This window comes from Protopterus annectens, chromosome 8.part0, assembly GCF_019279795.1.
Source record: "Protopterus annectens isolate FY-2018-M chromosome 8.part0, PAN1.0, whole genome shotgun sequence".
Lineage (NCBI taxonomy): Eukaryota > Metazoa > Chordata > Ceratodontiformes > Protopteridae > Protopterus > Protopterus annectens.
In genome coordinates, this window is record NC_056741.1 from 742,890,679 (window position 1) to 742,915,692 (window position 25,014).

The window sequence follows — 25,014 nt, forward strand, 5'->3', positions numbered from 1 at the left end:
TACCATTGCAGGAGCTGTTTCTGAAGAGGTCAAAGATAAAGTGGCCTCCCAGCTGATTACCCTGGAGTTTTATTTCCAACTCGTCCATGAGGCTCATCATGCATGCAGCCAAAAGGATGACTAGGGCAGCAGGTTCCAGCATTGTCTTACAGCGAGATGCCTGGATGCTCTTGTATGAGTTTGCAGAGCCATTTAAGTCTTCTTTCATCAGTGCTCCTTTTGATGGATCTTCCTTGTTCAGCCCCAAAGTCAGAGAAACATTAGCCAGGTGCAAAAAAGATGGGAAGACCCTATCTGCAGTGGGCATATGTTTTTCTGCTCCCCAGCCGTCCTACTGTAGGAACAAGAGCAGAAAGATGTGGTTTCAAAAAAATCCCAAAGGTCTTTTCAGGACACATGGTATAGTGGCTCCCCTCTGGGCATAGGGGGGAGCTCCAATGGAAGACTCCAGCCCCGCTGCTGAGGTGGCCCACAAAATCAGGGTTCCAGAGAGTCTTTCTCTGGGATACCCTATTAGCACTCCTGAATGGTACCAGATTGCTTATCTCTGTAAACAGTTGGGGGAAGATTCTCTTTGCACTCAGTTGCCTGGCAGTAAATAACAGCAGATACCTGAGTGCAAAGAATCATTGCCAGAGGTTACCACATCCACTTTACTTTCATTCCAAGGTCAAGAAGATGACACCCTGATGTTCCACCCAGTCAGAGGAATCAAGCAGCTCTGGAAATTCAAAGGCTGCTAGAAAAAAGAGCCATCCAAGAAGTCCCACCAGACCAGGTAGAATTCCAGTTTTACTCAAGGTTCTTTTTGGTGCCAAACAAAGACAGGGGGACTTGAGACCAGTTTTGGATCTCAGCATTCTAAACAAGTTTGTTCAGCAAACAAAATTCCAGCTGTTCATGGTACAGTCTATCCTACCCTTCTTAGAGGAAAACGATTGGATGTGTTCTGTAGATCTTCAGTACGTGTATTACTGCATAAAAATGGACAAATGGTCCAGATGGTTCCTCCACTTTCAGCTAGGAGCCAGTCATTTTCAGTTCAGAGTGCTGCCATTTGGTCTCACCACATCCCTCAGGGTGTTCACCAAGTGTTTGGCAGCAGTTACAGCTCACTGGAGACTGCACGGATTTCGGGTGTTTCCCTATCTAGATGACTGGCTCATCACTGCTCCCTTAAGGCATCTACTGCTTTAAGTAACAGATTTCGTTCTTCACCTGTTTGCTCATCTGGGCATTACTGTCAGCCACTCACAATCTCAACTAACTCCATCTCAAGATCTAGAGTTCATAGGAGCCTGTCTAAATACCACCACTTGTACAGCTTCCCTTCCACTTCACAGGCTACAGAACTTAAGATCCCAAGTACTAACCATTCTCTCCAACAGCCAGGTACCTGCACTCTTAGTCCTTCAAGTCTTAGGGTCCATGGCAGCAGCCATTACATTAGTTCTGCTAGCAAGATTTCACATGAGACTACTACAGTGGCTTTTGGCATCCCAGTGGTCCATCCTGACCCATCCAGTGACTCATCCCATTTTAATCACCAGTCATTGCAAGAAGTTCTTATCCTGGTGGATGGAATGCTAGGAAATCCTCTTAGGCCATCCCTTCTTTCCTTCTCAACCCAAGGCCATAGTGACCACGGACACCTCAAAGATGGGGTGGAGGGGGCATTATTTGGGAAGAACAGTCCAAGGCACTTGATCACCTTTAGGGAGAAAACTACAGGTGTGTAAATCATCTGATTGATTGCTTTATTTTACAGTGAGTTTGTATGTTACACTTCTGAGGGATTAGTGCTGGAAAGAAACCATTTGGAATAAATTGCGTTATCTGTGAAGAAGAAAAGACAGTAATGATATCATTCCATAGCCGAAAACTGTTAAGTACTATGTTATAGTCAGTTGTTTACTACAGTGTGACATCTGTGTTATTGCAGTGTATGCCAAGAACAGTACACTTTACCAGGAATTTATTTGTAGTGCATGTAGTGCCATGATTAGGTTATGAAATCCGGAAAAAGATAAACTTTTTAGGAGCTTCCCTAGTGCAAGACACAAACTTAACAGCACCTAGGGTGCTTAACAAAAGCTTGTTAATGGCACCCACATGCTGCAAAGATTGGACTAATAGTGGACAGTGTCAACCAGCAAAGACCAGCAACAGAGATTAAACAGATTTTAAATCTGTCAGAACTTCATTTTGCCACACTACAGGCATATAAGGTGTGTCATGCTGAAGTGTCTAACAACTGCTAAAGTTGTAGGCTACCCCTGATTGTACCTTCTACGTTTGCTCTGTCCCTTGTAAAAGTTTTGAATCTCTGGGAAATCACTGAGGATTACAATCAGTCAATAATGCCAGACATTTGGGTTTGATATTCATTTTTCAGAAAATGCATTGTGATGCAAATCATGTTATTCTAATGACTTTTGAATTTAATTAGAACAATATTTAAAAACTGCCCCTGATTTTATTTTTTAATTTGTCCAGAATTCTTAATCAAAGAAATTGAGAGGTATGCTACTGTCTGATCAACAGTGCTAAGTACTTTACCAACTTATAAAGCTAGTTAAAAAGTCTCTTACAGTTTTTCTTTCTTTTCTTTCTTTTTCCCTGTACCTGGTAGTACATGGAGCAGATAAAGCTCTGTGCACTACAAAGAATTTCAATCAGGTTACCAATCATAATGTTTTATTGTGTGCTTTTGATGTGGATGTAAAGATTCACTTTTCCAGCATTGCTCCGGAGATGAATTTCTTGGTATCCACAAATCAAACATAAACATAATAAACTGGTTATGATCAGAGACCCAATTATAATCCTCTATATTTTATTTATATTGGCTGCCAGGTAGGGCATTGATCAAAACTGACGAGTGAAGATATTTTCACAGTTGTAAAAACATGTAGAATGTTATTAGAATAAGTACAAAGATTAAAACAATACAAGACGTTTGAGGGTAGAACAACAGAGGATAAGCATTGCAGCCTACATCTAACTACGATTCAAATAAAAATTTCTAGTATTTGCATTTGTACGCACAATTCATAACTCAATTGGAAAGCAGGGAGGAGAAGCAAAGCAAGGTCAGGCAGAGGAAGATGGAATGTCATAGCAATTGGTTGACATGGCCGTTAGAGAAGCAGGTACACTGAACTTGTTTTAACAGGTACATTTTAAGTTACCCCTGAATTTGGAGTAGTGGCTAGTTTCTTTTGGCTGTGTTGGGAGAGACTGCAAAAGTGGGGTAGCAATGGAAGAGAGGCATGTTTAATGCAGTGGAGGTTAGCTCTAGGTGATGGGATAGTGGGAGCTTTATGTGAGTAATGCTTTAATGCTACAATAAGAGTGCTTTTCATAGGGTTTGGCTGACAGAGGTATAAAAGTTATTAGATTTAGTACTTCAAAGTGCACTGACCATTTATTTATTGATATGCTGTCTGAGTGGCAGGCTGAGCTGCAGTCTCTGTACAAATCATAAAGCAGAAAAGTCTACCACATATTTCATCATCAGAAGATTCAGGAAGTAATTAGACAGCAGGTCAGCACACAGAAATACAAACAACTGTGTTAAACATAAAGAGACAGTCCTAGAGATTTTTTGTTTTGATTCTGGACTTTGTTTACATTTTCAGTATGGCTTTCTGAGCATGTCCCAGCTATGGCTGCAGAGCTTGGGGGAGGGTGCTTACAGGAAGTTTCAATGATCTTAGTCAAATTCAGTCTCAAATTACAGTTGTACTAAAAACTCTCACCAAGTCATTCACTTGTCTTTTTATCCTCAGAGAAAAGTAGCCTTTCATGAATTTTATGACTTGACTTGCTAATACCTTACAGGAAAGCATATGAGCACTGCGAAGCTAAAACGTTAGTAAACAGGGTTTTCTGTTCATTTCATATTTTATTGTGTGCAGATTTCTGAATGCCAGCTAAGTGCTATGATGGTATGCATGATTGCTCTATAAAAAGCATGAGAATAATGCAAGTTTTGAACAGCAGTAGAAGCAATCTTCTTTTTTTTGTGTTTTGTTTTTTGATCTCTGAATACTAGCAAAGTGTAATAGTTTTCTGGCCCGTTGTAAAAAAAAAAAAAAAAAAAAAAAGTATATGACAAACAATAGGTTCATTTAAACAATGAAGTACAAAACTTCCTGTCCCAGTGGGGGCTGTACAGTATGGCAACCTGTGATAGTTATGCATACTAATTCTGAAAATGCTTTACTACGGAGTAAGGGGAATGCATCAAGAGACTGCTAAGATTTAGTATGAATTCACTAAACTGTATTCTTTGACTGTACTGCTCGCAGTTTCACTATGCAGAATAAATAAAGGAAATAAAGACCTCCACAATTAAAATAAGCTTTTTGACGAGTTCATAAAAAGTAAACACTGAGAGTTTTCCCTAAAAACCCCCACAACAAACACACACAAAAATGTAATAACCTTATTGGTTCCCAGTGATGGTGGGCTGAAAGCTTTGGCAGGAACTGAATGCTGTTAACTGTGTTCACCTGAGGGAATGAAAACAGGGTTGCATGAAGTAAACTGAAACCAGGAGTAGGAAAAAAGCTGGTATGTTAAATAAACTGATTTTCAATCAGAATTATTACCCTTTTTGTTTGACAGGTTAAACTGTCGATGACCTTTAGGTAACTAGTACAAACGTAGTTATATAAAATAAATACAAGGACATTTACACTCGTGCATGCACACACACACATACACACACACACCTACCTACATATATATATATATATATATATATATATATATATATATATATATATATATATATATATATATATATATATATATATATTTATATATATATATATGTGTGTGTGTATATATGTGTAAAATATGACTGTTATCAAATGTTGATGTACAGAAACATCAGTGCACATTATATCAGTACCTGCATCTTGACAACACACTTACCTGACAGAAAAACCTGAAAATGCCTCAATCACAAAATGAAAAATGATTTCTTTTGTGATCAGTGAAAAAAAGACCAACTTGAAGAAAAGTCCTGCCTGCATTGTACTACTGCTAGGAAAATGTTTTTTAATGAAGTAAATATCTTACCATGCAATATAAATGTAGGCCTTAAATCAATCACTCAAGTGCAATTTTTCCAGTGAAAATAAGCTAATAAACCTAGTAATGAGTGGTAATCTGTTAAATCAGTGCAATAATGCAATTTTTATTATTGTTGTGTTTGTCTGTGTCTATAGACTTTTGTGTATTATCATCATGTTAAATGTAGTCTTTGTATTGTATGCACATTGAGTTCGAAGAAATGTAATTTTGCTTGGTTCGCACCTCTGTGAATCAAAGTGACAATAAAGTTTACTTTGACTTTGATGTGCAGACCTGGAGTTAGAGGTCAAGTTAAGGATGGGCAGGGTGCGTGCCCCCTGCCTATGTTTATTCATGTGTGCTAACCCAAACCCTATCCCCACCCTTAACCCCAGCACTATGCATTACATTACAAAAAATCCTTTACCTGACAGTACGTTTTACCAAGACAAACACACACACACACGCACACACACGCACACGTACACGCACATGCACACGCACTCACATACAACACAAAATGTATCTCCTCCCTGAGCCCTTACTCTAACCCTAACCTACGAACTTTCACACTCCTCCAAAGCTTTTGGCATTACCATCTACTCCCACTTAACACGACCACATGCACATCTCCTCCTCATTTGATGATGTTTCTTACATTCAGTACTGCACTTCAGTTTGAGTGAGTTTGACAGCTTCAGCAGAAATAGCTGTTGACAACCTGTACATTTGACAGAGTGCGCAGTAACCATATAATGTATGTGTTTTTATACAGGTATATCTACACACCCAAACACACACACACACACACACACACACACACACACACACACACACACACACACACACACACACACACATATGCATGTGTGTGTGTATGCACATATATCTACACACACACACACACACACACACACACACACACACACACACACACACACACACACACACAAACATTTAAACACATTGTTCAAGACTGCTACAATTGCACTGTGATATGTGAGACTTCAAAGAAATTCCATGCACCTGTGTTATGCCCTCTGTTTTTTTCCCCATACTTTTATTGCATGTGTTTACCTGTGCTGGTTAGTGTGGAGATTTATTTTTGCCATCCAAAGGGCTTGCTTCAGTAGACATATCTTCTGCTGGATGCACTGCCACCGTTTGAGGTACATGTCTTAAATATTAAAAAAATATTTTTGCGTCTTGTGCAAAGCTGAATTCTATCCCTCTGCAGACAAGCTCAACCAACATCTGTGCCTCATTCACATATTTGTATTGTTAGGCTGAAAAAACTGTAGTTGTACCTTTCATTCTACAAAGGTCTTACTTCAGTTCATGTTTTTAATAGAAGTGCACTGTTCTTTTATTGTAGATTTTTAATGTAGACCTGTAGTACAAAAAAAGGAATATTTACTAAAAATGAACATTGCTGCTTGATAAGATATGGTAACTATCATGTCTGTGGTAGACATTGTGGGATTTGCAGTGATTTTCCTCACCTACCTACCTACCTGTCTCCATGCAGATCCTATTGAATGAGCTGCAATTTGATGAAGCATTCATTACACCACTTCTGGAGTACCACCTTCAACCAATTACTGCACTGCTGTACCCAGAACATTGGGGAGGACAACTAGATAGCCACAAGGCTTTTGTGATCAAGTATTCAGTGGATGAAGACCTGGATTTAAGCACTCGTTATAATAATGCAGAAGTAACTCTAAATGTATCACTTGGGAAAACATTTACAGAAGGAAACCTGTATTTTGATGATATGAAAGAGGTATACATTTTATTTCTTTTTATGTATTCCAAGCATTCTGTTCATTGAGGCCTTGTTAAAACCTTACCACTGTCAAAACAATATAGTTACCTTTAGGAACATAATTGTACCCAGATTTGTTGGGGAGAAGGAAAATTAGCATTACTTTTCTACAGCTACTGACTGTGGCATCATTTCCCTTGCTTTCATTTTCAGAGCCTGTCTTCCTTCCCAGGTTATGAAGTGTTTCTTTGTGTTAATTTGACAGGATATGAATTATTTCTGCGTGTTAATTTGACTGACAAGACATGATGTCTGTTTGATACTGTGCCTCACTATTCTTTCTCCTGTCTAGAAGAAAGATATAAACCATCCTTAGTTTTTAGGTGATGGAAAGGAAAACATTTATTATAATATAAGAGAAAAAAACTAAACACTTGGATTGGGAAACAACCTGCATTCAAAAAAAACTTGACGCTAATAGTCTTTCTTTTTCAATACTGTTTTCTGGGTTTGAATGAGCATGTTTGTATTAAGTGTTCCTAAGTGAAGACAAATTGCATTAGGTGATTCTTTTTAAACACTTTTTTGAATTATTGTAGTTAACTGATGACTTTTGGGAAGTAATCATTCTGAAGAAGTTTGTATTATTTTAAGACAAAAGTGCTTAATCATTAAAACTTTTTTTTTTAGCCAAGTTTTATAATACATATCAAGTGTGTTTGTACTGTTTATCATCAGCTGTTTCCTTTATTCATTTTCTTTTAAGCATATTATTTATTATGAGGGATTCTTGTCTGATATTTACTGGAACCTTTACAGACCTGCCGTGGGTTATGCAGTTAGGATGAACATATGTAATGTAACAACTGAGCTGAGCAGAGGAAGGGCACTGACCACAACTCTGATCTGTGATATATAACAAGAAGTATCCTGTTTTTTTTTTGCTTATTTGTACTAGTTATTGCTTATTCTAGTAAGTTATAGCACTGTTTATTGTCTGCTGCATACTTTTTACTGTATTTTATTGCTATAAACTAATCTGCACGGTTGTACTAAAATTGCCTGCCTTACAGGGCCTGATAAATAAGGTTTTTACTGTCACACTGTTTGGAAAGCTTTTTTTTAGCCAATTTCACTGTGTGAAAGGTATTAACTTGAAATTTTCTCCATTTGTTAAGCATCTGTTTGTTCTGATTTCCTGCCAAGGAATGTATCCTATTTGTTTGCAGTTAAAAGCATTCTCTAGGGTCTCCTTGTTCCTTTATATGTTTAAAACTTTAATTTACTCACTGCTGTTTTTCTGCTGTGATAAACACTTCTGTAGTGTTTTCTGCCTAAAATAGTGTAGCTAGCAGCCGTAGCACAGCCCCGTTCAGGTTTGCTGTCTCTCTGACCTGGTTGTTTGCAGGGCTTGTTTGTTCTGAGCACATGTTCCAGGACATCTCAGCTTAGCAGAAACCTTTCTTCTTTAATTTTAGTGAGAGTAATTGTTGTTTATTGGCTGCTGGCTTTGCAGTTGCCTGCCCCTGCTGTAAATTTGATCTGGGACACTCCTCCTAGTGTCATTAGTTCATTCTACCTAAAGCAGAGAGAACATTTGAGAATGCCAACCCACTTAGTTTCTTAACTTTAAATTATCTTCTGTTCCTCCTTTCTCACTTTCCACTTTACAAAAAAAAAAAAAAAAAACACTTTGCTAGAATCTACTTGTGTTCTGACTGAGTGTGCTTCTCAAACAATCTGGGAATATAGAGCTGATAAGCATATATCTGATATTTTAAATCTTCATTCATTCCTTACTGATAGGACTTCAGTTCCGTCCTCGGAACCGACATGGCTGGCACCAAGCTCGCGCCAGCCAAAAACAATCAGCTAAGACCTACCCACGATTTCCCTCTCATAGTCTCTTCAGATCTCGTTTACCATGTTCCTCGTCAAATGTGCCAAACCTTTTATCAAGCCAAGTGTAGCTTTTTTGTGGTTATTTCTAGTTTTAGTGTCTTTTTGCCAGTTTCTCGTCTAAGGTTATTTCTCGTTTCTAATTTCTGTATTTCCTGACTAAACCCTACCCACTACTTTACTAGTTCTTTTGTATCATCGTTGGTATTACTCCCTCTTCCATATCTAACAGGCCCATCTCTTACCTTTTTGGTATTTCTTAGTACCTTTGTTGATACTCCTTTCCTAGATCTGTACAACAACAACAAAAAAAGAGTTATTTTTGCTGACCCTTTATCTTGTTTTGGTTGATATAGTCATTGTGTGGTAGTAATAGTCTATTAAAATGTTGGATAAGCCCAAGCTTGGGTTCAAGCAGTGTGATAAGTGCTGATAAATGCGGGTGTAAACTGCCCAACTCTGACGGATACACCTGGTGTGTTTATTGTTTGGGTGTTGACCACCTTAACGTTTCTTGTGACATTTTTTCTAGCTTCAGCAACCGTACGTTGGCTGAACACAAGAACAAGCTTATTCTAAAGGGTATGCTGAAATCACCCTTCGTGGAGGCTCTTTCTGAGATGGAGGTCTCACCACCTCCTAAGCATAAGGATGTGTAAAAACATAAGGAGAAATTGAGTCTTTTGGTTCTGACATCCCGGTCTTCCTCAGAACTGAATCGACACCGAGCATCTCCCGTGTCATTGTCACAGACAGCTTCAGCACAAGGGTCCCTGTCTTCTCCCTCAGTGCCGTTCTTGATTCTGACTCAGACTCCTTCCACTCTACCAGCTTCAGCACCATTCCCCTCAGTGCTGACCTTGTTTATGACACAGGCTCCGACCACTGTATCTGCATCAGCACCATCCCCGGCCACGGTGCCGATGTCTTACACGGCTCCACTGGTAATGACACCTTCGGTTCCGAAAGTAGAGAACCTTCCCAGAACTAGGTATTCTCCCTTTTATGACCCCTTTTTGGGACAACAGTTTAGTCCATTTCTTGAGAGACCAGACTCTCCATCGGCAGCATCCTTCAGATCCACCAGGAGTCTTTCAGAATAAGATGTAGTGATGGTTGCGGACCAGCTTTTGGCAGCTAGAGGGTTAATCACCCAGACCAGGTCTTCCCTCCCTCTTGTAATGGAAGCTGTCATGGGGTATTCTCCTGTCTATCCTCCTCTGACCTCCTCCCAGGTCTTGGAGACTTTGGTACTGATGGCCTTCCCGGTGCATACTGTCGCGGCTCCAACAGCAGAAGCTTCCCTGTCAGCACCGATTACTCTTGGTGCCATGGCTCCTTTGGAACTGGCACACTGTCAGAGCAGTGATTGGGCTGTCAGCACTGTGGTACCTAGTTCAGCACTGATTTTTTTCTGTGGTGCCATCTATGGCCATGGCTCTCCCGACAGCTACTGGTCCTCTTGGAGCTCCTCACCTGGAGGCATACTCCTCGGGGCAGGGTGTGAACCCAATTCAGAGGTCATCCTTCTTGGCTCCGAGCTCTCATCCCTCCTGGGGCGGGCCTGCTTTCCAAGTGCTGGAGAGGGTTCTTGCTTCAACAGGCTTACAGTTGACACCATTGGCATCAGAACCAGCTGTTCCAACCTCCTATTCTGGGATTTCAAGCACCAGAGCCACAACACCTGCTTTTGAAGGGAACCCTTTCTCCGGAGTCCTCCTCAGAAGACCCCACTGGGGAGCCACCCTGGATGAAATTTTGCAAGAGGAAGCATCTTGATTCTCCTGAGGAATCCATCACTGAAGACACTGATTACGATGAGGGAGAAGGGTCCCCATGGTCTCCCCTGGAAGATGTCTCATTTGGAGACATTCTTGAGATCTTCTAGCAGAGGGGAGACTAGAAGCCCTCCAACCCTTCTTTGGAGGAATCGGTATTCTTGCAGGCTTCCCGTGCTCAACCATTTACTTTCTGGGTGACCCCACCTGCAGATGAGCTCATTAGACTTATTGTGCAGCTTTGAAAACAACACAAGCACCAAAAGAAGTATAAATCCAACAGGAAAAAAGACAACTGCCAGTAAATCCAACCGTTTATTCCACTTGCTTCTCTCTCTCTAGCGCCTCGGCTTCAAAAAGCCTTCAAGGAGTATCTCACAGTAAAAAACAAGTAACTTTTATACACACCTTAATTAATTCATTAATCAATTGAATAAAACAATTACATACTAACAATGTACCAAACAATTATGCATTCGAATCACACTCTTCCAGCAGCATTCAGTATTCAGACCTGTAGGAATTAAGGTCTGATATTTCAAAATAAAAATTAATTCCTTTTTCAACAATTCATATCTCAATTTATCTTCACTAACTTCTTGCAACATAATTTGTTCTAAAACAGATACTCTGATGCTGTTGCATTCAGAGTTATGATGCTCAATAAAATGTTGTGCTAAAGGACTTTCTATTTTTTTGTTTTTTATGTCTCTCAAGTGCTCCATAATTCTTATTTTTAACATCCTTTTTGTTTGGCCCACATAATATTATTCACATCCACATTTAATAATGTAGATCACTTTTTCTGTAGTACAACAAAAATTTATCTTTGGGACATAATGAATTCCATTAATAACAGGAAAATAATTCTCTATATAGATACAAATTTTGCATTTTCCACATGCCCCTGTGCCTATATTTCGTACAGATTTAACCAATTTCTGCACAGGTAGCTCAAATTTTGTGTGTACTACTATATCTTTTACATTTCTCCCTCTTCTATAACTAAATTTTAACATTTTGTCATGAATATTTTTTAATTCTTTAAAGTTTCGTAAATATTCCCAAAAATGAGAAATACATCTTCTCATATCTTCACTCAGTATATTATATACAGATACCATATAGATACTATTATTGCCATTTCTATTTGAATCAAACTCATTCCTATTATAATCCCTAAGGCATCTATGATATCTGTTATTAAATACCTTATTTTTACTCATATCGATCAACTGACTATCATAATTTCTATTTTTGAACATATCACGTCTTATTTATCTCTTTAATAAATTCTTCATCATTATTGCATATTCTAGAAATTCTCAATAATTCACCATATGGTATTGCTTTCATAACATGTTTTGGATGACAGCTATTTCCCATCAAAAATTGATTGATACTATCAAACTTTCTATGTATACCTGTCACTATGTGTTCACCCACTATTCCTTTTAGATTAATATCTAGAAAAGAGACAGTATTGCCACATTGAATCCCATCAAATTTTATATTAAATCTGTTATTTTGAACATCTTGAATAAAGTTATTACTCTCTTCTTTGCCACCCTTGCATAGAAAAATCAAATCATCTATAAATCTGAAAAAATATATAACATGTTGCTTCACAAGGCATGTGTATATATGCATTCTTTTTCTAACATACCCATAAAAGTATTCGCATACATGGGTGCAAAGGATGCACCCATGGCTGTTCCTTGTATCTGATGGTAAATAATATTATTGTAAATAAAAAAATTATTCTCCAAACAAAACTGCAGTAATTCAATAACATAATGTGTTAAAGGGAAGTCTCCCATAGATTTCAATACTGCTTCAATCCCAAATTCATTTTTAATATTTGTATAAAGACTACTTACATCCATTGTGAGCCAATACATATTTTCACTCCAAACTATTTTCTTAATTTTATCTAAAAAATCAAATGAGTCCTTTATGTATGATGGAAGTTTAATAGCTTCTTTCCATAACACTTGATGTAAAATTTCCCCTAAATTATATAAAAAATACTTCCTTGCTGAAACTATCGGTCTACCTGGAGGATCTATCATATTCTTATGTAATTTCGGTAGACAGTAGAAGTATGCAGGAGCACTATCATTTAAGTCCAATTTGCTTTCCACATCTTGTTCAGTCCAATAACCTAGTCTCAATCCCTTTTTAATTAATTGTGTATAATTATTTTTTGCTAGGGCAATCACTTCATTAGAAGTTTTTTCATAAACTGTTACATCATTTAACAAATTCATGCACATTTTATTATATTGCATATAATGCATAATGACAATTTTATTGCCCTCATCTGACGGCTTCACAATCAATTCATTTTGTTTTGAAAATTTCATTAATTCTATCCATTCCTTCTTTGACAGGTTATAATTTATTTTAGTATAATCAATATTATTTATTAACTGTTCTATCTCAAAATTAATCATTGTATGAAAGTTCCTAATACCCTCATGTACAAAAGGTGGCATAAACCTACTATAAATATTCACATTAGAGGTATCTATAGTGCAATAAGCATTCATTTCACTAACACATGACTCGAATGAATCATCCGAAAACAATATATTACTATCTGAACTTTCTAAACTTTCACCATCATTAAATAAATTATTACTTTCATGTGCTCTGTTAATAATCTGATTAAAATAATACCATAAATGCAATTTACGTACAAGCTGAAACATTTCAATTTTACATATATATTTCTTAGGTAAAATAGTTGGAATAAACTTTAAACCATGATTTAAAACTTCATATATTTCATCTTTAACAAAACAACCAGACAAATTAATAACTTTGTTGCTGTTAGGCTTATAAAAGTTAATACCACTTAGTCCTTTTTTTTTTTTTTTTTTTTTTTATTGTGCAGCTTGCCTGGAAGGCCCTGGACAACATAGAACCTGTCCCCCGGAGGTCAGATAAAATTTTGTCCACTCCTGAAGACCAACCCAACTGGTCCAAACAGCTGGTAGTTGATTCCATGGTCGAGCCCGTGTCCACCAAAAGAGAACTGGCAGAAGATAGTTCCACTGTTCATCCCCTGAACAGGGAGTCTCGGGCTATGGACAGACTGAGGAAGCAGACCTACACTTCAAGGACCTTTGCCATTCAGTCGCTGAATTATCTGGCACACTTTACTCACCTCCAAAGAGACCTAATTTCAGAAATGTCTGCCTCTTTGGCGGAGGTACTGCCTGAGGAGGTTCGTGATACTGTTGCCTCTCAGCTAGCTACCTTGGAATCCATCTTGAACTCCTTGATGCGCTTGATTTCTCACACTACCGAGGGGGCAGCTCGAGCAGCCACATTGGGCATCATCATGAGATGGCATGCTTGGATGCATTTGTGTGACTTTGCAGTCCCTTCTAAATCTTCCTTTGTCAATGCGCCTGTTGATGAATCTTCCCTTTTTGGTCCCAAAGTAAGAGACACACTATCACATGCTGAGAAGGACGGAAAGACCTTGTCTCCTGTGGACATATGTTTTTCCACCACCCCCCCGGAGATCCTACTCCAGGAATCAGAGGGGGGGATTGTGGTTCAAGAAGTCCCAAAGATCTTTTCATGCACTTGTGATGAGCAATCTCCCTGGGACAGAGAGGGCAACTCATCCAGAAGACCCCCCCTTTCAGGGCAGAGGGGTCTGTGCAACCAGGGCACTACACATTTCTTCTCCGACTGACCCTTCTAGTGCTCCTGAGCAGTGGCCTGATTGCTTTCCTCTCTAAGCAGTCCGGGGTCAATTTTCTCTGCAACTACAGGCCTGGCAGCTCATAACAACAGATGCGTGGGTGCAGAAAATAATGTCCAGAGGCTAACATATCCCATTCGACCTTACTTCCAGACCCATAAAATGAATCCCTGATGTCCCACTTGGTCAGAGGGAGGCTGCAGCCTTTGAAATTGAAAAGCTGCTAAGAAAAAGAGTCATCCAATCAGTCCTACCAGACCAAAGACGATCCGGGTTTTACTTGCGGTTCTTTTAAGTGCCAAAAAAGACAGGTGACTGGAGACCAATCCTGGATCTCAGCTTACTAAACAAATTCATCATACCTCAAAAATTCCAGATGGTCACTTTACAGTCCATTCTCCCCTTTCTGGGGAAGGACAAATGGATGTGCTCTATAGACCTCCAGGACATGTATTATAAATATAATATTATCCATAAAGATGGACAAACGCTCCTGGAGATTTCTCCGCTTCTGGCTGGGAGCTAATCACTACCAGTTCAGAGTACTGCCTCTGGTCTCTTGACAGCCACCAGAGTGTTCACCAAATGTATGGCAGTCATAGTAGCTCATTTCCAACTACAAGGATTGCAGGTGTTTCCATATCTAGACAATTGTCTCTTTACTGCCACAACCAGGAACCTTCGCATCCTCTGTTTCTCTTACACACAAGGCATTGCTCTTCACCTAGGTATCACGATCAACATGGATAAATCACACATGCCTCCAACAAGAGCACTGGAATTCATTGGAGCAATCTTTGACACAATGTCCTGTGAAGCTTCCCTTCCTCTTCACATCTGCTGGTACAAATTTCTGTGGAAGGTGGACTTTCAAAAATAAGAAACCAGATTCAAGTCCACCTTCCGCAGAAATTTGTACCAGCACGCTTGTACTACAACTATTGGGCTCTATGGCAGCAACCATTACCTTAATATCACTGGCAAGGTTGCACATGAGACTATTACAGTGGCTCCTTTCATCACAATGGTCGATCTTAACCCACCCGGCGAAGTTGCACATGAGACTATTACAGTGGCTACTTTCATCACAATGGTCGATCTTAGCCCACCCACTCAATGACATGATATGCTTTACAAACCTTTGCAAGAAAGAAATGCTATGGTGGATGAAGCCATAAACAAATCTTTGGTGTCAACTGTTCTGTCTTCCCCAGCCCAGGGCCACTGTGACCGCGGATTCTTCTCTGTTAGGGTGGAGGGGGCATTTACAGGGAAAGAATATCCAAGGGACCCGGTCCCCCATGGAGGCCAGTTTGCACATAAATGTCTGGGAAATTAGGGCAGTTCTCTTAGCATTGCAAGTGTTCCACACATCCCTCCCTTCCGGGACCATTGCAGTTCAGTCGGACAACATGTCAGTCATCTGGTACATCAACAAACAAGGTGGAACCAGGTCTTATCCCCTGTGTTGGGAAGCCATGAGAATTTGGCATTGGGCGATGACGTCCAACCACTTTCTCATAGCAATGCACATTCCCGGGAGTTCCAATCCTTTTGCAGACAATCTTAGCAGGAACATTTTGATGCCTCATAACTGTTCCCTCAATCCGGCAATAGCGGCTCAAATCTTCTGCTGCTGTGGCACTGTGGCTGCAGTGACCTGTTTGCTTCACCCCTAAACAACAAATGCAGAAGCTACTTTGCCCTGATTCCCCCTCAGGTGGAGTCACCAAGGAATGCTCTGATGCATGATTGGCCCTCGGGTCTACTGTTCGCATTTCCCCCATTTCCCCTCATCCTGAAATTTCTACAGAAAGCTCAAAGGTTGAGAAGCAAAGTGATCCTCATTGCCCCTTATTGGCCCCAACAAGTCTGGTTCCCATTCCTATGGCCTCACCTGATTCACAACCGTGGATCCTGGATCAATCCCAAGGATTGCTGTCTCATCCTCAGGGACTGATTCACCCCAGTCTTCATAGCCTCAAGCTCATGGCTTGGATTCTCCACTTCCGATGATTGCCAGGCTACCTGATATTTCATCCCCTGTTCCTGAGATCCTTCTGGCTTCACACAAACCTTCCACCAGAAAAATGTATTCCAGTAAGTGGACTAGGTTCTCTAGATGGGCCAAAGAACATAACATAGACCCCTTTTCCATGCCTATTCAGAAAATCTTACAATACCTCACTACCCTGATGCACGCAGGAGCTTCAGCATCAACAATTGCAGTGCATTTAGCAGCTATTGCAAGCTTTCACAATGGATTTGACAATTCATCTGTTATGTCATACTGACTGTGCAAAACCTTCATGAAGGGAGTATTACATATTAAACCTCCTGTCAAGTATCCTATAGAGCCATGAGACTTGACTTTGGTGCTTCAGTCATTAACAAGTCCTCCCTTCGAGCCTTCTAATTCCTGTGATATCAAATTTTTGTCTTGGAAAACTCTACTTCTAGTAGCCCTTACCTCAGCAAGAAGAGTATCTGAGTTGTAGGCTTTGAGTGTCAAGAGACCTTACTTGATTTTTCATAGGGAAAGAGTTTCTCTATGTACTGACCCCTCCTTTTTGCCCAAGGTCATTTCTGGATTTTCCATTAACCAATCTATTTACCTACTGTTTTTATTTTCCCACTATTCAAATAGAGCAGAATACCTTCTGCATATCCTCAATTTTCATATGCAACTTCTTTCTACTTGGATAGAACTAAATATTTCAGGAAAATGGATCAATTGTTTGTGGTCTTTGCAGGACCCAGAATGGGTAAGTCTGTTTCCAAAATTACCTTCTCTTCTTGGCTCAGAAACGCCATTACTTTCATCTACCATCAAAACAAAGTGTCCTTGCCTTCCAAAATAAAGGCTCACTCTACTAGATCAATAGCTAACTCAATGGTCTTTCATTCCAGAGCCTCGATGGATGATAGATGCACAGCAGCCACTTTGGCGAGACATCATACCTTTAGCACTCATTACAAATTGGATTTGGCCTCCAGGGGATGGGCATTTTTTAGTTCTATGGTGCTCAGGAATGTCCTTCCTTAGGGCCACCCAGGACTCAAGAAGCTGGGGACTCGGCCCTATCAGTAAGGAAAGAATGAGGATTTACAACATCAGATAAAGAAGTTATGTCTTACCATAACATTCCATCTGTGTAGTAGAGCTTCATCCATTCATTACTTCACACCCTCCTTCCCCCTGCCTGGACTCCTGGTGGACTTTAGGATCTTCTTATTAGTTAAGGTCTCTACCCAGACAGAGCCTCCTTCTATCACTATCATTATTTCTATACTATAAGGGTGGGCAAACTCGATCTGAAGAGACTATGAGAGGGGCATTGTGGGTAGGTCTTAGCTGAGAGTTTTTGGCTGGTGCGAGCTTAGTACTGGCTGTGTCGGTTCTGAGGATGGAACCAAAGTCCTATCAGTAATGAATGAATGAAGATCTACAACACAGATGGAACGTTATGGTAAGACATAACATCTTTTTTGGCACTTTTTAACTGTTCAGAGTTCTGCACTTTCTTAATTTTTGCTTGACTGAATTGTTAATATTTTTGCTGGCATTGTTTTCTGATACTCTCTGTCCCTCCATCTTGATTTTTTCCTAATTTACTGCCTTCTGCACTTGTTTTTAGTCATTTTTTAAATGTAATTGCATTTATTTAAACTGTATTTGCTTTAATATTTGCTACACACTCAAGTGTGCTAGCTTGCACTGCCTTTGAATTGTTTTTACTGCTGTTTTAGCTGCTTTTCTGTAAAAAAAAATGTTTCTAAGCTTGTTTTCTGCCTTACCTGTAACTAGTTTAGTCCAGATACATATTTGCTGTATCCAGTACTGTTTCTAAGCCTCTGAGCACTCCCCAAGCCTTTCTGTGTTGGAGGGAAGCCTTCTAACTTATTAGTGGGAGTGATAAGCACTAGGTAGCCTATCTACCACAAGAGGAGTGGTTTCTTCCCCAGAAATTGCAGTTTATTGGCCATTTGGGCAGTTTTTCCATCCCTTTAATCTGTCTGGTTTAAAAGCCCACTTTTGCATTTGTTTCCCACCTTTCCTGTTACTAGTCTAGTCCCAATACAGATTTGCTGTATCCAGGACTGTTTGTAAGCTTCTGAGCCCCCAAGCCTTTCTGTGTTGGATGGAAGCCTTCTAGCATATCAATGGGAGTGGTAAACACTAGGTAGCCTATCTACCACAAGAGGGGTGGTTTCTGGCCCAGACATTGTAGTTTATTGGCCGTTTGGGCAGTTTTTCCATCCCTTTCAACTTTCTGGTTTAAAAGCTTGCGTCTGCGTGGGTTTGCTCTTGTTTAAGCTCCGCACTGTGGCGCCGAACTGAGGCAAACTATTACTGGTGCCAGAAAGTCTGCTCTTCTGTTTTTCCCTTAGATTGTGCTAGTTCTTTCTCTCTTGCACTTCAAATAGCCTAATCTCTTTGCACTTCAACAGGTTTTTGTAGCAATTATTGTAGCACACCTAAGTGCCATCAGCACCAGTCATTCTTCATGGAAATACAACCCTAGCCCTAAGCATTATCCTACCATCACCCAGAATGATATCAAAGCCTAACTAACAAAATCACAGAGTTCCATTCCTGGATAGCCCATACAACTCCTCACATCCTCTCCTTATCTGAAACTTGGCTTAAGCCACACATCACTAATACTGAAATTCTCCCACCAGGCTATAGGTTCATAGGTAGGTACTAGGCTATTGGCCCAAGGGCCTAAGTAAACCTAGCCAGCAAGGTTCCCTGGCTTACACCACCCAAAAAAGTTAATTTCCTGTGCCCCTGTCAAGCAGAGCCACAGATGTGATCCCTGGGGTGTATTTCCTATTTCCCATCCACTCATCAAGATTTTTCTTGAAGAGTGCTAATGAGGAACTTTGCTTGACATAGATGGGTAGTTTGTTCCAGAGTGTAGGAAGTTTCTGGGACAGGAATCTATCCCTCCAGCATGTTCCGTTTATTGTGGTGACAAGGTTTAGGTCCCTAGATTGTGTAGCTCAGAGGGATTGGGATTTCTTTAGGTGTAGCGTGTCCAACAGTTCTGGGTTTAACATAGCTTTATATGTTAGGCCGAGATCTCCTCAGAGTAGGTGATATGCTACAGAGTAAAGCTGAAGTTTTTTGAGATGGTCATTGTAGGGCATCTGTTTGAGGTCAGTAATCCTCTTTGTGAGGTAATTCTGTGGCCTTTCCAGCTGCTGCAGATGTCTTGTGAGGTACATTCCAAAAGGGGTGGTGTACTCTATAATATCTATTGGTCTGATAGAATCCCAAAAAAAGGAGGTGGTGTAGCCTTTCTCCACTCTAATAGCCTTAGCCTATCAGTTTTCCCCACACCCATCCCTGACTTTCACCCTGCTGAACTTATCATCCTTAATTGCCACCTTAATGCTCACAAGAAATTGGCCATTGCTTCCATCTGCTTCCCTGCTGGGAATAATTTGTCCACCTTAGAGAATATCCTTAACAGGCAGCCACAGTGGTGCAGTGGTTAGCATTGTCGCCTCACAGCAAGAGGTTCTCCAGTTCGATCCTCGGCCGGGGTGCCTTCTGTGCAGAGTCTGCATGTCCTCCCTGTGGTCGCATGGGTTTCCTCCGGGTGTTCCGGTTTCCTCCCACATCCCAAATACATGCTGTAGGTGGATTGGACACAATAAAATTGGCCCTAGGCATGAGTGAGTGTGTGTGTGTGTGTGTGTGTGTGTGTGTGTGTGTGTGTGTGTGTGTGTGTGTGTGTGTGTGTGTGTGTGTGTGTGTGTGTGTGTGCCTTCTGTGGAAGGTTGGGCGCTGGGCTGGCAACTCAACACTGTAAAACTCCACTGCCAATCATGACCGGACAGGTGATCCGCTGTAGCGACCCCTAACCGGGAAAAGCCGAAAGAAGAAGAAGAAGAGAATATCCTTAACCGGTTTTCCCACAATATACCCTACGAAACCATAATTTGGGGAGATGTAAACTTAGATTGGTCGAAACTTAAAACTGACTCTCCCCAACTTAGTATCAACCTGCATGGTTTCCATCAATTGATATCTACCCCTACCAGTCTCCATAAAAACTCATCTTCCAGCTTCATTATAGACTGGATACTCATCAACTCCCCCCACCACTACCATAACCCCACAACCTTACCAGACTGTCTTCGTGACCACCTTCCCACCACTGTCCTAAGATACAGCCCCACCCCTCAATAACTCACCTCTACTTCGACTGTCGTAAACTCTCAAACTTTAATGTAACCCAGTTCAACTCCATTCTTTCTAGCATAGACTGGTCTATCTTTAAGCAAATCCCTCTCAATGATGCAGTAACCATGTTCAATACATCTTCCTGAATACCCTTAACTCCCTTGCTCCCTCTAGGATGATCAGAATAAAATCCAATCACGCCCTGTGGCTATCAAGAGAAACCAGGTCCTTTATGCTCAAGAGAGATAGTACTTGGAAACCCTGGACTAAAACTAAAGAACTTCCACTACTCCACAAATATAGGCAGCTTAGGAATCTGACAAAAAAAAAACAAACAGATAATGACAAAAGGTCCTTCTATAACTCTGCACAGCTCAACAGCAAATCGAACCCTCGGAAGTTTTGGTCAACTCTAAACAGAATTCTTTCTCTTGGTTGCCCCTCAACACCCTGCTCTTACTCTGACACATCCCCGCTTGAAACAGCTACTCTCCTCAATAAGTACTTCATAGACTCCATCCAAAAACTCATACCTACCACTCTAACACTACTTCTCTGCCTAACCCTCCCAGTCCCCCTAGTAATACTCCATTCTCCTTACACTCTTTCCCTGCTTCTTACATCAGATATCTTCTTCTAAACCTTATACCCTGCTCTCCCTCCACTGATAACCTTCCTCCTCGCTTCCTCAAAATCGCTGCCAATTCCATTGCCTATCCAGTATCTATCCTAATCAATAGATCCATTCAGGAATCCACTGTCTCTACCCTATGGAAATCTTTCTTTACAATTCCCCTGCACAAAGGTGGTAACTCTACAGACCCCTCTAACTACCTCCCCATAGCCATCCTATCCTCCCTCTCTAAGATTCTTGAAAAATGCATACACTCACAGCTTCTCAACCACCTCCTTCAGAACAACCGTTTCACTCCCACTCAGTATGGTTTCCGTCCTAACCATAGCACCACTTCTTCCCTCTTATCCTTCACACATACCATTGTCAAGGCCCAAGATAACAACAAACTCATATCCTGTCTCTTCCTTGACCTTTCCAAAGCCTTTGATATGGTTTACCATCCCCTTCTGCTATCTAAACTTGAAAATCCACCCTGGCCTGCTTCTCCAGTTACCTATCCTGCAGCAGCAATCTGTCAAATGGCTTTCTTCCACTTCTCCATTTATATCTGTTCCTACCAGAGTACCACATGGTTCCATCCTGGGTCCCCTCCTATTCAATATCTTTACCAATGACCTCTACACATCCTGTAAAGAATCCTCCCTCATCCAATTTGCTGGTGATTCAACCCTCGTCTCCATCTGTGACAGTATCTCTAAACTACACACTCTAACTCAAAGTGCATTCCTACCCACAGAACAGTGGCTATCCAATAATCTACTTATCCTCAACCCCAAAAAGACCAAACTCTTACTCTTTTTGCCCTGATCTCTCACTCACCACAAATCCACCTTTGATATTACATCCTCTAACAAGACTATAATCCAACCAGAAGCTCACACAAAACTCTTGGGAGTCATCATTGATGATGAACTCAAATTCAATCTCCACCTGCTCCAGTGTATAAAAAAGACACACCAGAAACTTGGTTTACTATATCGTAATAAAACATTTCTCACTTGCTCAAGCCCTTTTCCTCCCCTCCCTCCTATATGCCGCCCCAGTACTCACTAACATTCAAACCACGACCTTGAATACACTCCAACAAACCTAGTATAAGGTAGCTAGGTTTGTCACAAACTCACCTTACAATTCACATCACTGCCTTTCTTTAAACTCACTCCAGTGGTTTGAATTCCCCCAGCTTCTACTACAATGTCAACTTCAAATGCTACACTTTATTCTTAATAAACCTTCATCCTGTCCTGCTCTCTCCTCCTTTGTCTCTATCTATACACCACCTCAGACTCTCCACACCATTAGTCAGCAGCTACTGTTCATATATCAGCCCAATAAAATGCAGGCAAATTTCTATATAAATACTCAATCGCATAAGCTTGGAACAAACTCCCTATAGAGATAAGTTCTATTATTCACCCATCACACTTTAAAGAAAAACTAAAATTTAATTTACTTAACTCCAAACTTTGTTATTGTCAAGCCCCAACTTAAGCATCCCACGTGGGTCTTGCCACCCCTACAGTGCCTTTTTTAGATGATGTTCCAAAGACCAAATTACCACTGTAACAGCTATAAGTAAATGCAGTCTGAGGGTCATGCTGCTCAGCACTAGAAGTCTAAATCTCAAGATGCACTCGCTCGAAATACTCCTCAAAATGGAGAACATCGACATTTGGGCTGTAACGGAGACCTGGTTTAAAGTGGCAGAAAGCACCACTTTGCACTACCAGCCTATATTTCGTTCCACACCTTTTGGCCCCGAAACATGGACCGAAGCTCCAAAGCCGGTGGTGTCTCCATTTTCATAAAGGATATGCACACCTCCAGACTAGTAGCCCAGCATAACGCATCTGAGATACTTCAGGTACAACTAACATTGGGTAAGATGGCAATTCAGGTCATAGCCTGATACATAGTCTAAGTTTTAGAACTTGAATTTGCTTAGTCGTGCTCAGCACTCTTTCAGAACTTGTTGTAAGCACTAAATAAGCTACAAATTACCACAGTACTCAACCTTCCTCATTACCTAGAGGAAAACAGTTTTTGTACTTACTTTCCTCACTTGCTTAGAGAAAAAACAGCTCTTGTACTCACTTTCCTCACTTGTCTAGAGGAAAATAGTTTTTTTATTCAGGTATGTCAAAGGAACAGCTCCCAGTGTTCTCTCCTGTTTATTTGATGAATCTGGGCATCTTGGGGCAATGTAGCAATTGCCTCATGTACACAGACAACCATCTCCTCCTACCACCCAACACCACAACCTGTGAGAGATGCACTTATCTAGCCAAACTGGAGGTCAAGCTCCCTCCAACCAAGACTGAACTTGACAGTCAAGAAGAGAAGGTAAACACTTGCACCACACCACACTCATCACATAGTCCCACTAAACCTACACCACAAAAATCCACACATAGAAATACAAAAACATTTGAGGAAGCTCTCAATAATAATCTGCTCCAGTAACAGAGACCTCCAAAGCAGAAATACAAGCAACCTCCACCCCCAACACAACCCAAATGACACATAGCCCACAGACTAAGTTTGCCACTCAACGACAGCCCATAAGGCAAAACAATGTACGCAACACACTAGTCATAAGTGACTCTATAGTCAAGCACACAGATGTCTCACTCACCAGGCTAAACAAGGAGAATGTTACTTTCAGCTGCCTGTCTGGTGCCAGGATCCGCCACACAATCTATGCACTCAGATCACTCCATAACAAGCACAAATATGACTCTGTCATTGTCCATGTTGGTGTGAATGACCTGAGATGTACCTCCCTGGACTACATGAAAAGAGACATGGAAGAGCTCTCCTATCTTGTAGCCCAGGCAGTATGACCCTAGCCCTGAGTAGCATCCTGCCATCACCCAGAATGATACCGCAGTACAAGGACAAAATGATTGACTTCAACAACTGGCTAAGCTTCTGGTGTCATTCTAAGGAGATCCAGTATCTGTCTTGCCTGGGATGACATGGTCGACAGACCATGATGCTTTGCCAGAGATGGCCTGCACCTGTCACCCCTGAGATTCTAGATACTGGTTAAGGGTCTTGCCGCCCCTATAGTGCCTTTTTTAGGCAAGGTTCAAATGATAAATTCACTACCATAACAGGAACAGGCAAGCAAAAACTGAGAGTAATGCTACTCAGTGCTAGAAGTCTAAATCTCAAAATGCACTCACTCGAAGCACTCCTTAAAATGGAGAACATCGATATCTGTGCAGTGACTGAGACCTGGTTCAAGGCTCTAGAGAGCACCCCTGCACTACCAGGCTATAAACTCATACCACAATTTTCGGCCATCTAACCTGGACCAGAACACCAAAGGTGGAGATGTGTCCATATTCATTAAGGATATCCACACCTCCAGGTTAGTTGCGCAGCATAGTGCATCTGAGATAATCCAAGTGCAACTAACTCTGGGCAAAACTGCAATCCAAATTGTAGCTTGCTACAGATCCCCTACCATGCCCCAGGATTCCCACTCCTCTTTTCTTGATGTACTGGAAAATATTAGGGTTCAACCAAACACCCTAATAATGGGCGATTTCAACTATCCCACCATTAACTGGGAAAACTACTCATGTACCAACTCCTTCGCTCAACGCTTTCTGGAATTCATAAATTCCAATGCCCTGGATCAACTTATCCACACCCCCACCAGGGGCAACAGTATCCTAGACCTAGTCATTACCAACATGAGTGACCGGTGTTCCACACCTAAAGTCAACTCCTCGTTGGTCAGATATGACCATAAGCTAATCTCCATAGATATCCGCATTCCACCCCCACCCCATTAAGGAAACCATGGTAAAAAATTTCTCCAAAGCCAACTTCTTGCTTCTTAAGACAGAAGTAGCGAACTTCATGACACCCATGCAGATGGACAATACAGTTATGACTGCTGAATCCTACACAAAT

At 40.8% G+C, this 25,014-nt stretch overlaps 1 protein-coding gene across 1 annotated transcript in view; it reads left to right on the plus strand.

The window, feature by feature from the left end:
- The first annotated feature begins 6,607 nt into the window (after window positions 1-6,607).
- Window positions 6,608-25,014, plus strand: part of LOC122808340 (2-oxoglutarate and iron-dependent oxygenase domain-containing protein 2-like) — a 38,456-nt gene continuing 20,049 nt past the window's right edge. Inside the window, exon 1 of the mRNA XM_044079307.1 lies at window positions 6,608-6,871. Coding sequence (XP_043935242.1) covers window positions 6,608-6,871 — 264 coding nt within the window. The remainder of the gene's footprint in view (window positions 6,872-25,014) is intronic.